General features: G+C 45.7%; 1 protein-coding gene across 1 annotated transcript in view; it reads right to left on the bottom strand.

Annotated features, from left to right (window-relative positions):
* Nucleotides 1-1947: 1947 nt before the first annotated feature.
* LOC126262752 (uncharacterized) overlaps nucleotides 1948-15108 on the bottom strand; it is a 313139-nt gene continuing 299978 nt past the window's right edge. Inside the window, exon 5 of the mRNA XM_049959562.1 lies at nucleotides 1948-2301. Within this exon, the coding sequence (XP_049815519.1) occupies nucleotides 2171-2301 (131 nt within the window). The 3' untranslated portion in view covers nucleotides 1948-2170. The remainder of the gene's footprint in view (nucleotides 2302-15108) is intronic.

Raw genomic sequence — 15108 nt, 5'->3', positions numbered from 1 at the left:
ATTATATTGAACCAAGTTAGTATTTTCATTTGAAGTATGAATATTTTTTAGTATGCGAAAATCGTCCCAATCTTTGTCCCGGTAGTTTAATTTAACTTAAGCATATTTTTACTGGCGTGATTTGTTTATGCTGCGCTGTTCCTGGTGATTATGCTGCAATTTTTCAGTTGACATTCTTTTTATATTTACTTGCCTATTACGTTTCACATGTCACATTTCTGTTGCGCAAATTCTAAGCATTTTATTTGTTATTCAGGTTTTTGTTGGATCATTGGACAGTGTGTGTTTCATAGGGTTGCTACGTAATTTCAGTGTTTCAATTTTCGTGGGCAGTTCACCGTTTGCTTTCGGTAGTTTGATTAAATTTTCTGCACAGTGAACGGCAGTTAGTTTTGTCTCCCTGCCGCCGTTGGATAAGCAGCAGCCAGTGGCAAGTCGTATTCTGAGCTCACTTATTTGTTTTATAGTTTAATTCGTAATTTCTTTGCGTATTTTTGGGTACTTACATAGTTTAATTCATAAGTTTCGTGCGTATTATAGTATTTGAGAGTTGTAGCATCGCGTTTCAGTACCAGTATAGTGAATTCGTGTGGTCATCAGTCATCTGTTGGTTTTGAATAAAAGAGAGGAAAAAATGGTTTGGGCTGGATATTGACTGCGCCTGTTGTGTACGGAGCCAGGGGAATTGGCCACCGTCCGTAAACAGCTGGAAGCTGTGTTGGCCGTGGTCGACAGGCTCTATGCTGTTGCCCTGCGCCACGGTGACATTGCGACACCCGAGGCGAACGCTTTGGCGCCTCTGGAACCTGTAGCATCGCCTGGGACCTCTGATGCCACTGTGGACGTCCCTGCCAGTCGACACTTGCCTGACGGTGAATGGCGAACAGTGACGGGGTAGAGAATCCCCGGGCGGAAGGCAAAAGTTGGTGCTGGCCGCAAGGTTGTACCCCTACGCCTCCGTAACAGGTTTGAGGTGCTGCCCACTGCTGTAAGTACTTCTGAGCCAGCAACGGCGGCCTCGGCTGTTGCGGCAGTGGCCTGTCTTCCTGAGAGGTGCGGACAAGCGCAGAGGGTGGGATTACTTGTCACTGGGAGCTCCAATGTTAGGCGGGTAATGGAGTCCCTTAGGGACATGGCAGCTAAGCACGGGAAGAAAGCCAATGTGCACTCCGTGTGCATACCGGGGGAGTCATCCAAGATGTGGAAAGGGTCCTTCCGGATGACACGAAGGGTACAGGGTGTAGCCAACTGCAGGTGGTGGTTCGTGTCGGCACTAATGATGTGTGTCACTATGGATCTCTGGTTTCCGGCAGCTATCTCAGTTGGTGAAGACTGCCAGTCTTCTTAGCGAGATGAAGGCAAAGCTCACCATCTGTAGCATCGTCGACAGGACCGACTGCGGACCTTCGGTACAGAGCCGAGTGGAGGGTCTGAATCAGAGGCTCAGACGGTTCTGCGACCGTGCAGGCGGCAGATTCCTCGAGCTGGTGGGGTGTCGGGTTCCGCTAAATAGGTCAGGTGTCCACTACACACAGCAGGCGGCTACACGGGTAGCAGGGGCTGGTTGGCGTGGACTGGGCGGTTTTTTAGGTTAGACAATCTTGGGAAAGATCAAAAAGGGCCCCAGTCTCAAAGGGTACACGGCAAAGAAACGACGAGAATCGACCACGTAGAGAGGGAAGCTAACCGTAATCAAATAAGGTAAATTAGAGATCGCACGGAAAGATCTGAGTGTTCGTTTTTCCCATGGGCTGTTCGAGGGAGGAACGGTCATAAGACATCGTCTGAAACTAGTTCGATTAAACCTCTGACAAGTATTGTGTGTGAAATTAAGTGTCGTCATGTAGGTATAGATGAGCGATAGTTATTTGAGGTTTACAAACAACTTCCATTCTTGCATTGATTCAGTAAGTCCATTTTGAGGTTGTAAATAATAAGTCATCAGCCTTCACAAAAAATATATTATTCTCATTTAGCGTGGGGTACTAGGAGGAATACAGGAACTTAATAATTTAAATTCAACTTTCTAAATAAATATCAAGTCTCTTTTTCTATATTCAACGAGTCACACGAAAGCCATGTGAGAACACAGTCATAGTTCGTAGTGTTGCAGCCGCGCGGACAACACAGACTGAGGCGCCGCTGCTGAGGCAGAGTTTCGCAGGTGGGGTCAGACGCGGACCGCCGCTCCGCCTTGCTGCTGAGGACCGCTCGTGCTGGTGACGTCACCTCTGGCCACGGGCGTCGCGCTGGCGTCCCCTGACGCCACCGAGTAGCGGGGCGGTGGTTCGTCTGGAAAAACTGCGCACATCCAGAAGCATTAAAAGGGGACCCAAGCGCAGGCGGACACGGCAGTTCATTGTCTTCCTTACTCAAACATTACTCACCCTTCCAGGGATAAAATACAAATAGGAAAAAGAGTAAACTGCCCTATTAAATTCGAGCACTGGAAGACCTAGGGAGAACCAAGAACCCTGGGGTAAACGACATTCATTCAAAGTTACTGATATAACTGGGAGAGGATATCATGGTAAAATTGCACTGCCAGAAAAAAGTACACCCTTTTAGAGATTTCCAGTTTACTCTAGATTTATTGCTGCAACACTGCAAATACACTATATGAAATGATTACATTTACAGATCAGTAGCACAAGCGGTACTGGGGTGTAGTGTCGTGGAATAGTAAAGAGTTGGAAACGTAGAATATTATCAAAGTATCGTTGCCTATGCCGAGAGCCAGAGGCAGTAGGTTAGCCAAGATGTAGGAGGATTGCACATACACTCCTGGAAATTGAAATAAGAACACCGTGAATTCATTGTCCCAGGAAGGGGAAACTTTATTGACACATTCCTGGGGTCAGATACATCACATGATCACACTGACAGAACCACAGGCACATAGACACAGGCAACAGAGAATGCACAATGTCGGCACTAGTACAGTGTATATCCACCTTTCGCAGCAATGCAGGCTGCTATTCTCCCATGGAGACGATCGTAGAGATGCTGGATGTAGTCCTGTGGAACGGCTTGCCGTGCCATTTCCACCTGGCGCCTCAGTTGGACCAGCGTTCGTGCTGGACGTGCAGACCGCGTGAGACGACGCTTCATCCAGTCCCAAACATGCTCAATGGGGGACAGATCCGGAGATCTTGCTGGCCAGGGTAGTTGACTTACACCTTCTAGAGCACGTTGGGTGGCACGGGATACATGCGAACGTGCACTGTCCTATTGGAACAGCAAGTTCACTTGCCGGTCTAGGAATGGTAGAACGATGGGTTCGATGACGGTTTGGATGTACCGTGCACTATTCAGTGTCCCCTCGACGATCACCAGTGGTGTACGGCCAGTGTAGGAGATCGCTCCCCACACCATGATGCCGGGTGTTGGCCCTGTGTGCCTCGGTCGTATGCAGTCCTGATTGTGGCGCTCACCTGCACGGCGCCAAACACGCATACGACCATCATTGGCACCAAGGCAGAAGCGACTCTCATCGCTGAAGACGATTCGTCCCTCCATTCACGCCTGTCGCGACACCACTGGAGGCGGGCTGCACGATGTTGGGGCGTGAGCGGAAGACGGCCTAACGGTGTGCGGGACCGTAGCCCAGCTTCATGGAGACGGTTGCGAATGGTCCTCGCCGATACCCCAGGAGCAACAGTGTCCCTAATTTGCTGGGAAGTGGCGGTGCGGTCCCCTACGTCACTGCGTAGGATCCTACGGTCTTGGCGTGCATCCGTGCGTCGCTGCGGTCCGGTCCCAGGTCGACGGGCACGTGCACCTTCCGCCGACCACTGGCGACAACATCGATGTACTGTGGAGACCTCACGCCCCACGTGTTGAGCAATTCGGCGGTACGTCCACCCGGCCTCCCGCATGCCCACTATACGCCCTCGCTCAAAGTCCGTCAACGGTTCACGTCCACGCTGTCGCGGCATGCTACCAGTGTTAAAGACTGCGATGGAGCTCCGTATGCCACGGCAAACTGGCTGACACTGACGGCGGCGGTGCACAAATGCTGCGCGGCTAGCGCCATTCGACGGCCAACACCGCGGTTCCTGGTGTGTCCGCTGTGCCGTGCGTGTGATCATTGCTTGTACAGCCCTCTCGCAGTGTCCGGAGCAAGTATGGTGGGTCTGACACACCGGTGTCAATGTGTTCTTCTTTCCATTTCCAGGAGTGTAGATCGGAATGTGTCGTCACGCAGGGGCAATGGCCTGGTTACACACAACAGGCGAGAGAGAATTGCTTAGCACGCGGGTTTGTGTTAGACGGAGACTTTCGTAGAGTGCAAGACAGAGGTATAGCGTCAGCTGTACTGCATTTCACAACTTTGCGTAAGTCTGCCGTAACAACACGTAACTCTGTCGCAAGAACACCTAAGGGGCGAGTACGACAGATGAATGAGCAGTATAAGTGGAACGAATGCGTTCATTACAAATGAGCATGACGTCAGGACGTCGCTGGTGCTTCCTTTAAATACGCCAGTTTTGATAGCAACAAGGCACTCGCAGTTAGACTTGCAGTTAGATGTGTACTGGGTCGCTGCGCAGCGCTCAGCTCGGTGATCGACATGTTAATCTTTATTAAGGAGATGTTGCAGTAAGGGCGGCCCATCCAGCAGCAGACGTGAGGGGACAGTACCAGCTCTGGTCCTCTCTGCTGCCGCTGTCAGTCATCGACCCAGGATTGGCAGACATCGCAGCAGACTCGCTCGCCGCCAATGCTGAACACACCAGTGAGCCGTCGTCGAGATCGTGTGGGACCTAGGCCCTGTGCAACCGGTTGAGCTGACGACGCTGGGGATTGCAGCCCGTTCCGCCCGTCCACCATGGACGAGCCACCAGGAGGAGCAGGGTAGAAGATGGGTTGCGATAGGGTACACTCCGCACTACAAGATCGCCTCTCGTGCCGACAGCGCCGGGACTCCAACCCGGAGCCTCCTGCGCGCAGCAGCTTGCTGTCCACAGCCGAGCCGGCCGGCCAGCCTGGCGCCACCAGCCACGTGCGGCCAAAGTACGAACTAAGGACATTGCTTCGCTACGTCACAGCACGCGGCGCTGCGCTAGCAAGACTGTGCGGCCCGGAGCTGGTGTCATCGCTACGAGTCAGCGAGGACTTGGGAGGGTCGTTGATATCACCGAGCCACATTGTACTCGGCAGGAATAAAGGTGTTATGAATTAATAATGTTTCTTTGGCGTTTCTGACGCGTCCACAGACATTTACTAGCATCCTGACAACTGGAGAGGTCACTGCTCAGCCTCCAGTCCAGGTCACTGCTCGGCCGTCCAGTCCACCGTAGGCGACCGGGGCCACTGGGGCGCCTACAGAGGTACCAGGCATCTGATTCATGTTGAAACACCCGTATTAGTACGCTGTGTAGCCTCTGTGGGCAGCAATGAAGGCACTGAATCTGGCATCCAGTCGATCGTAAAAATGGCCAATACTGCCCTCGGATATGTTATGCCTCACCTGCTCGATCTGTTCACATAGCTCTGTAAGAGATGTCGGTTGACAAGTCGCACAAATCACGTCTCGTCCCATTATATCCCACACTGGAGAGAAGTACGGAGATTGTGATGGACAGGGAAGTTGCTGCCGCCCATCTTATAGAGCACATTGAGTTTCATGGTCAGTCCGTGGGTGTGCATTATCCCTTTGGAACAACACATTACCTTCCTGTTGCAATAATGGCAAAAGAACGGGTCTAATGCTATTCTACATGCAGAGAACAAAAGTTAGCATCTCATGAAGAAATACAAACGTGAACGAGAGTTGTAGCGTATCGGATACTGCCCAGAGTGAGGCCATTGTGTCTTGGACGATTGCACATTGTGAGATAGTGATCGCTCACCAGGTCTACGGCGTACACACAGTCGACCATCACTTGCCTGCAGGCAGAATATTCTCTCACTGCTGAAGACCAAAGTGCGCCATCCCATCCTCCAAGTGATCCTCTGATGGCACCAGTCAAGCTGTGTACGTCATTACTGTGGTGTGAGTGGAAGACAGGCTAGAGATGTGCGTGCCAGTAGTCACACAGCTAATAACCGGCTTGCAACAGGTCATGTCGACACGTCTGGACTCAAAAGCGCTCCTATCTGCACTCTGGTAACTGTACGATCTGCCGCTGCTGCCCTTACAATAGGATGACCCCGGAGAGTGTACATGCTGCGTGAACATGCAGAGAGTCGTTTACAGATGTAAGAATATTCATGTGACCACTGATAGCAGCATCATTGCACAAATGACGCACGCAGCCCGTCCATCTAGTGTGTCAGCTCTCCCAAAGGATCATCTCGCCACTTGGAAGGTCAACATTTGACTCCTTTCACACTCATTCATTTGAGTGGAAGAATCAAAACTGCGTCTCCGTGGCATGTCTCCTCGTTTCAGTGTATGCACCACACCGAGGCTTCTGGCTGTGAGCGTTCCCTGTTAACCAGTTGACACAGTTGACGCTCTGATTGCTATGCCACTACACTGTCTGTTGGTGGACGACGCTGAAACCATCGTCATTACATCTAATATCCCCCAGGAGGCATACGCCGTCATCGGGTGAAAATCCCCGTCCTCTTTTTCAGGTGTACTATTTTATTTTCTGGCAGTGTATTCCATCTAGTATGAAACATATATGACGGAGTAAAAATATTCTCAGACTTCAAGAAGATGAACCAGATCCCAAGACTACAATAACAATAACAACAGAGATGTACAATATACTCAGACTAAATAATAATAATAACAATAATAATAATAATAATAATAAACTTTTAAAGCAACAAGTTCCTACATACAAGTATGCACCACAAAATGTACTGGAGAATGATGAATACAAATTATACTGGAACAGAACCATTATAACAGATAAAACAACGCCACATAACAAACCTGACATCATACTCACCAATAAAAAGAAGAAATTAACACAACTAATCGAAATATCCATACCCAATACAACAAATATGCAAAAGAAAACAGGAGAAAAAATTGAAAAATACATCCAACTGGCTGAGGAAGTCAAAGACATGTGGCATCAGAATAAAGTTGACATCATACCAATTATACTATCAACTACAGGAGTCATACCACACAATATCCACCAGTACATCAATGCAATACAGCTACATCCAAACACATATATACAACTACAGAAATCCGTAATTATTGATACATGTTCAATTACCCGAAAGTTCCTAAATGCAATATAACACATACCGTACAGTTAATAGGAAGTGACGCTTGATCAAGGTCCGCGTCACTTTCCATTCTCAACCAGACTTAACGTCTGAGAAAGTAAAGAAATAATAATAATAATAATAACTAAAGATAACAGTATTCAGCAATGATATAAATATGGCTTTTGGAACAGACAAATGTAATAAAAATAGCATAGTCAAGGGAAAACACACTAAACAAGAAGTTTACATGTTGGATAACCACAGCGGCTCCATAGAAGCGATGGTAAAAACAGATGCCTATAAATACTAGGATACAGACAAAAAATACGAATAGATAAAACAAATATTAAAGAAGAACTAAAAGAAAAATATAGACAAAGACTAAAAAAAATACTGAAAACAGAATTGACAGCAAGAAACAAGACAAAAGCTATAAATACTTATGCCATACCAATATTGACCTACTCATTTGACGTATTGAAATGGGGTAACACAGACCTAGAAGCACTCAATACACTTACACGATCACAGTGCCACAAATATAGAATACATCACATACATTCAGCAACAGAAAGATTCATATTAAGCAGAAAGGAAGCAGGAAGGGGATTTATCGGCATAAAAATCCTACATTATAGAACGAGCAGAAACTAGCAAAATACACAAAGCAATCACTCATATAAATACATCGGCTACACGATTGCAATTTCATAACCACTTCTACAACCCTTTAGATCACGTAACATCAACAGATACGAAGAAAGTAAATTGGAAAAAGAAAACACTACATGGCAAGCACCCGTATCATCTAACACAGCCACACATCGATCAAGACGCATCCAACACATGGCTAACAAAAGGCAATATATACAGTGAGACGGAAGGATTCATGATTGCAATACAGGATCAAACAATAAACACCAGATATTACAGCAAGCATATTATTAAAGATCCCAATACCACAACAGATAAATGCAGACTTTCCAAACAACAAATAGAAACAGTAGATCACATCACAAGCGGATGTACAATCGGATGTACAATACTAGTAAGTAAAGAATACCCCAGAAGACATGACAATGTAGCAAAAATAATACATCAACAACTTGCCATACAACATAAACTAATAAAACAACACGTTCCCACATACAAGTATGCACCACAAAATGTACTAGAGAATGATGAATACAAATTATACTGGAACAGAACCATTATAACAGATAAAACAACACCACATAACAAACCTGACATCATACTCACCAATAAAAAGAAGAAATTAACACAACTAATCGAAACATCCATACCCAATACAACAAATATGCAGCAGATAACAGGAGAAAAAATTGAAAAATACGTCCAACTGGCTGAGGAAGTCAAGAACATGTGGCATCAGGATAAAGGTGACATTATACCAATTATACTATCAACTACACGAGTCATACCACACAATATCCACCAGTACATCAACGCAATACAGCTACATCCAAACGTATATATACAACTACAGAAATCTGTAATTATTGATACATGTTCAATTACCCGAAAGTTCGTAAATGCAATATAACATATACCGTACAGTTAAAAGGAAGTCACGCTTGATCAAGGTCCGCCTCACCTTCCATTTTTAACCAGACATAACGACTGAGAAAGGAAAGAATAATAATAATATTAACAACAAAAGGAAAAAGAAACACACACACACACATACACACACACAAAGAATACTAAACTACATACAAACACTACAACACAAACAAAACACGAACAAAAAACACAGAGCGACAGTTGGCGTCTAGTAAACAAAGTAAATCAAATCGCAGTAATTAGTCAAAGTGACGTGTTAAGACGAAATGTGTTTGTAAAGCTCCGAAAATCGAACATAGTGAGCAATCAAACCATCTACGCACAACTCCTAAGAAGAAACAAATATTACTTTAGTATCATGAAACTTATGCTATAAAAGTCGTTTCTATCGTAACAACAAAAGAATAACAAAAATATCTAATGTGCTATCAAATGCGTAATTGTTATTGGGTATGCAGATATTATATACAAAATTGAACTACATTAAAGTTCAAAAAATGGTTCAAATGGCTCTGAGCACTATGGGACTCAACTGCTGAGGTCATTAGTCCCCTAGAACTTAGAACTACTTAAACCTAACTAACCTAAGGACATCACAAACATCCATGCCCGAGGCAGGATTCGAACCTGCGACCGTAGCGGTCTTGCGGTTCCAGACTGCAGCGCCTTTAACCGCACGGCCACTTCGGCCGGCTGAACTACATTAAAGGGCAATGAAGATGCTTCACAAATAGAAAGAAGCGAAATGCGTATGGCAAAATGAAAACAGCCATTCACTTAGTTGCATTAGACGAAACGCATCCCAAGATTTCAGTAATTCGAGTTTCAAAGAAGGCAGGTGCTGACAGTTGTAAATATTATGGAACCCATCAGCTCAATGAGTCTAACTGCAAAACTGAGAGACGGGTTACTGGAGTGTAGCGATGTGTGGAAGTAAAATGTGGACAATAATCAGTTCATACAAGAAGAGAATGGAAGCTTTCGAAATGTGGCGCTACAGAAGAATAATAATTTGAAGACTGATGAAGAGTATTGAATCTGAGCAGAAAAAAATTATGACACAGCATAATGAAAAGAAGTGTTTACTTGATAGGAAAATATCCTGAACAATGAAGGAACTACTAGTCTGGTATCGGGGGCAAGTGTGTGTATGGGAGGGGGAGTACAATTTTTAGAGGTAGGCCAAAGCTTGGCCTCGCTAAGCAGGTCCAAGTGGATATACACTATGTGATCAAAAGTATCCGGACAACTGGTGAAAATGTCTTACAAGTTCGTGACGCCCTCCATCGGTAACGCTGGAATTCAATATGGTGATGCCCACCCTTAGCCTTGATGACAGCTTCCATTTTCGCAGGCATACGTTCAATCAGGTGCTGGAAGGTTTCTTGGGGAATGGCAGCCCATTCTCCACCGAGTGTTTCACTGAGGAGAGGTATCGATTTCGATCGGTGAGGCCTCGCACGAAGTCGGCGTTCCAAAACATTCCAGAAGTGTTCTATAGGATTCAGTTCAGGACTCTGCGCAGGCCAGCCCATAACAGGGATGTTATTGTCTTGTGAGCACTCCGCCACAGGCCATGCATTACGAACAGGTGCTCGATCTTGTTGAAAGATGCAATCGCCATCCCCCAATCGCTCTTCAACAATGGGAAGCAAGAAGGTGATCAAAACATCAATGTACACCTGTACTGTGAAAGTGCTACGCAAACCAACAAGGGGTGCAACCCCCCTCCATGAAAAACACGACCACACCCTAACACCACCGCCTCCGAATTTGACTGTTGGCTCTACACGCGCTGGCAGGTGACGTTCACCGGGCATTCGCCACACCATGCCATCGGATCGCCACATTGTGTACCATGATTCTTCACTCCACACAACGTTTTCCCACTGTTCAATCGTCCAATGTTTACACTCCTTACACCAAGCGAGGCGGTGTTTGGCATTTACCGGCGTGATGTGTGGATTATGAGCAGCCACTCGACCATGAAACCCAAGTTTTCTTACCTCCCGCCTAACTGTCATAGAACTTGCAGTGGATTCCGATGCAGTCTGGAATTCCTGTGTGATGGTCTGGATAGACGTATGCCTATAACACATTACGACCCTCTTCAGCTGTTGGCGGTCTCTGTCAATCAACGACGGGGTCGGCCTGTACGCTTTTCTGCTGTACATGCCCCTTCACGTTTCCACTTCATTATCACATCGAAAACAGTGGACCAACGGATGTTTAGGAGTGTGGAAATCTCGTGTACAGACATATGACACAAGTGACATCCAATCACCTGACCACGGCCTAAGTCCGTGAGTTCCGCGGAGCGCCCCATTCTGCTCTCTCACGATGTCTAATGGCTACTGAGGTCGTTCATATGGACAACCTGGCAGTGGGTGGCATTACAATGCACCTAATATGAAAAACGCATGTTTTTGGGGGTGTCCGGATACTTTTGATCACATAGTGTAGGTTGCAGTTGCTATGCTAAGATCAAGATGCATGCACAGAACAGAGCCACATGGAGAGCTTAATTAGACAACAGCCAGCTTCCCATACTCCCTTCCAGGATGGGAGGGGGGGGGCTATATTGCCACTCTTCAACACTGAATACAACTATCGAAAATACATTAAAACGATTCAAAGCTGTCATTGTATATATGAAGAGACATTGGTGCTGTTGGTAGTAGCGTGTGTGTGTGTGTGTGTGTGTGTGTGTGTGTGTGTGTGTGTGTTCGTTTGTTTTCTTGAAAATGGTGAGAATGGTATGCTGTGTGCACCTAATATTTTCTGTAGGAGAGACTTAAAAGCAGGTGAGAGAGCAAGTAATTTGGTAAAGGATGTGGGAAGATTATTGCACGAGAAAGGTGAGAGACGTTACCTTGTGGGAAGACATGGAGTGTGCAAAGATGGTAGGTACGTCGGTCGTGGTCACAGAAGCGTCGCAGCTGGGCAGGGTTCCCAAAGATCGAGGATACCATGAGCTGTGAGAGTGGGATTTCGGAGGTGATACAGGAGTAGCGAAGTTTGAGGAGATGTGGGAATTTAGGGAGGGTAACTAGAAACGGAGGGTGAGGCATGCCGTACAAGGTTCAAAGATTGGAGAGCGTGCTACAACTGCGGAAGAGTGAAGAACCATGCAACAGTTAAGTGAGGAGGATAGGACGGATGAGTGTGTCCTAGGTAAGCACACTATTCTGGGGATTCAGTCACCATGGTTGACTAGTTAGTAGTTTTAGTCTGTGAATGGATTTCTTTTGCATGGTTAGTGGATGTGTAGATGTGGGTTCCAAGACAGCCTTTGATCGAGCGCCTCAAAAGTGCAAAAGATGTACAAAATCACAAGCATCAGCTGGTGGATATAAAATTTTGTACAGCTGCCAAACAAGTATTTAAACTCCTGTAGCCTAACATAAGAGGAACTGTCGACGTGGACAAACTGATAAGTGGCTGTAGAGGAATATGTTTACAATCTGGAGATGATGAAATAAATGTAGTGAGACTAACAGTGTAGTAAAGAGCAAGAATTATCTGGTGTACATGTACAGAGCAATAGAAATTTAAAATAAAATAGACAACTACTGTGAGTCAACAGAGCAATTCTAATGGTCCATTATTTTAAATTGAGGATTATGTGGCAAGCCAGGAATAATCACATGCATTCGGCATTGTGTGAAGAATGGTGGTGCCCTCTATACAGCGCATAATGTGACTGCGAATGCTAGATAAGCTTTCTTCGCGTTTGGTAGTTTTATTCCCGCAGATATCTCTAGGAGATGAGAAGAAACGTTAATAAATTTTTATAAAATGACTGCCGCTTCTCTGCTCAACAGAAGCAGGCATCAATCACATAAGGTTTCATTCTATTACACGTCGACAACGTTGGATAGAAAACTTAAAGTAACCTGGTACTATTAGAGCCAAGTTGTATGCCAATAAACAACTCGGAATTTTCTCTGTTATACTGAGCGACAGAACAAGACATTGGTAGAAATCTTGTCGCACGTCCAGTAAGAATAACATCCAGTGACTGCAGTTTCTCAGCTCATCAGTTCTGAACAGATTTTGTGAACAGCCCCCAAAGGGAATGCGACAGTGAATTTACTCGAGACATATGCTATATATTCTTAGAGTGTTCTGAAAGAACTAGTCCGTCCAGTTAAGAAATCTGGAGCCTAGTCTCCTTGTTATACCTTCTACATGCAGCTAAATAGTGGGAAACCAAATACAAGAGATACACAAAATTGCTACAGCTTGTCAAATTAGCTTGTAGTTATTTTGCACTGTCCAGCAATCAGTTTAGTTTACTACAAAAGTTATTAGAAATTACTCATGTGTGAGGTTAAAATGTGTACTGAGAAGGGAAATTGCTAGGTGCAACGCAAGCAGGTTGAGACCGAACACCACCGTTGAAATTTCTGAGGTTATTCTGGTACTACGGTATAACGGACTCATGGTTTCTGGTAGATAGTTGAGAAATAAAAGGTAAGTATTAGCTGTTACCCACTTACCACTGTTTGTGTGAAAAAACCTTCATAGCAGTGGATAATCTTGTAATATGCAGTCACCAAAACGCGTAAGACACAAACAATAGAGTAGTGCAACAACCCTCAAAACCGTTGTTTGGTTTGGGTTCAAAGCTCGTGCAACGATCGGACTGCTTGTGGCGCGTATGTCACGATTCGAGTGTCACACATTGTTTTCCAGATCGGGCCTTCTGGTTACTCTCGCGCTACCACTATGTGGCATTCTAATACCGAAGGATGCCGTCAGTGCACGAACGACTCAGGATACCGCGTGACGCCTCTCTTTCATTACATTCAGCGAACCTACGCGCCAAGTACATATGGACCTACTCTCCAACATTAAGCCCACCCATACTACATCTACATCTACATCTACATTCATACTCCGCAAGCCACCCAACGGTGTGTGGCGGAGGGCACTTTACGTGCCACTGTCATTACCTCCCTTTCCTGTTCCAGTCGCGTATGGTTCGCGGGAAGAACGACTGTCTGAAAGCCTCCGTGCGCGCTCTAATCTCTCTAATTTTACATTCGTGATCTCCTCGGGAGGTATAAGTAGGGGGAAGCAATATACTCGATACCTCATCCAGAAACGCACCCTCTCGAAACCTGGCGAGCAAGCTACACCGCGATGCAGAGCGCCTCTCTTCCAGAGTCTGCCACTTGAGTTTGCTAAACATCTCCGTAACGCTATCACGGTTACCAAATAACCCTGTGACGAAACGCGCCGCTCTTCTTTGGATCTTCTCTATCTCCTCCGTCAACCCGATCTGGTACGGATCCCACACTGATGAGCAATACTCAAGTATAGGTCGAACGAGTGTTTTGTAAGCCACCTCCTTTGTTGATGGACTACATTTTCTAAGCACTCTCCCAATGAATCTCAACCTGGCACCCGCCTTACCAACAATTAATTTTATATGATCATTCCACTTCAAATCGTTCCGCACGCATACTCCCAGATATTTTACATAAGTAACTGCTACCAGTGTTTGTTCCGCTATCTTATAATCATACAATAAAGGATCCTTCTTTCTATGTATTCGCAATACATTACATTTGTCTATGTTAAGGGACAGTTGCCACTCCCTGCACCAAGTGCCTATCCGCTGCAGATCTTCCTGCATTTCGCTACAATTTTCTAATGCTGCAACTTCTCTGTATACTACAGCATCATCCGCGAAAAGCCGCATGGAACTTCCGACACTATCTACTAGGTCATTTATATATATTGTCAAAAGCAATGGTCCCATAACACTCCCCTGTGGCACGCCAGAGGTTACTTTAACGTCTGTAGATGTCTCTCCATTGATAACAACATGCTGTGTTCTGTTTGCTAAAAACTCTTCAATCCAGCCACACAGCTGGTCTGATATTCGTAGGCTCTTACTTTGTTTATCAGGGGACAGTGCGGAACTGTATCGAACGCCTTCCGGAAGTCATGAAAAATAGCATCTACCTGGGAGCCTGTATCTAATATTTTCTGGGTCTCATGAACAAATAACGCGAGTTGGGTCTCACACGATCGCTGTTTCCGGAATCCATGGTGATTCCTACATAGTAGATTCTGGGTTTCCAAAAACGACATGATACTCGAGCAAAAAACATGTTCTAAAATTCTACAACAGATCGACGTCAGAGATATAGGTCTATAGTTTTGCGCATCTGCTCGACGACCGTTCTTGAAGACTGGGACTACCTGTGCTCTTTTCCAATCATTTGGAACCCTCCGTTCCTCTAGAGACTTGCGGTACACGGCTGTTAGAAGGGGGGCAAGTTCTTTCGCGTACTCTGTGTAGAATCGAATTGGTATCCCGTCAGGTCC

Source organism: Schistocerca nitens, chromosome 6 (genome assembly GCF_023898315.1).
Source record: "Schistocerca nitens isolate TAMUIC-IGC-003100 chromosome 6, iqSchNite1.1, whole genome shotgun sequence".
In the NCBI taxonomy this organism is placed as follows: Eukaryota; Metazoa; Arthropoda; class Insecta; order Orthoptera; family Acrididae; genus Schistocerca; species Schistocerca nitens.
Note: the sequence above shows the minus strand (reverse complement) of the source record. Positions and strands in the feature narration are given on the sequence as shown.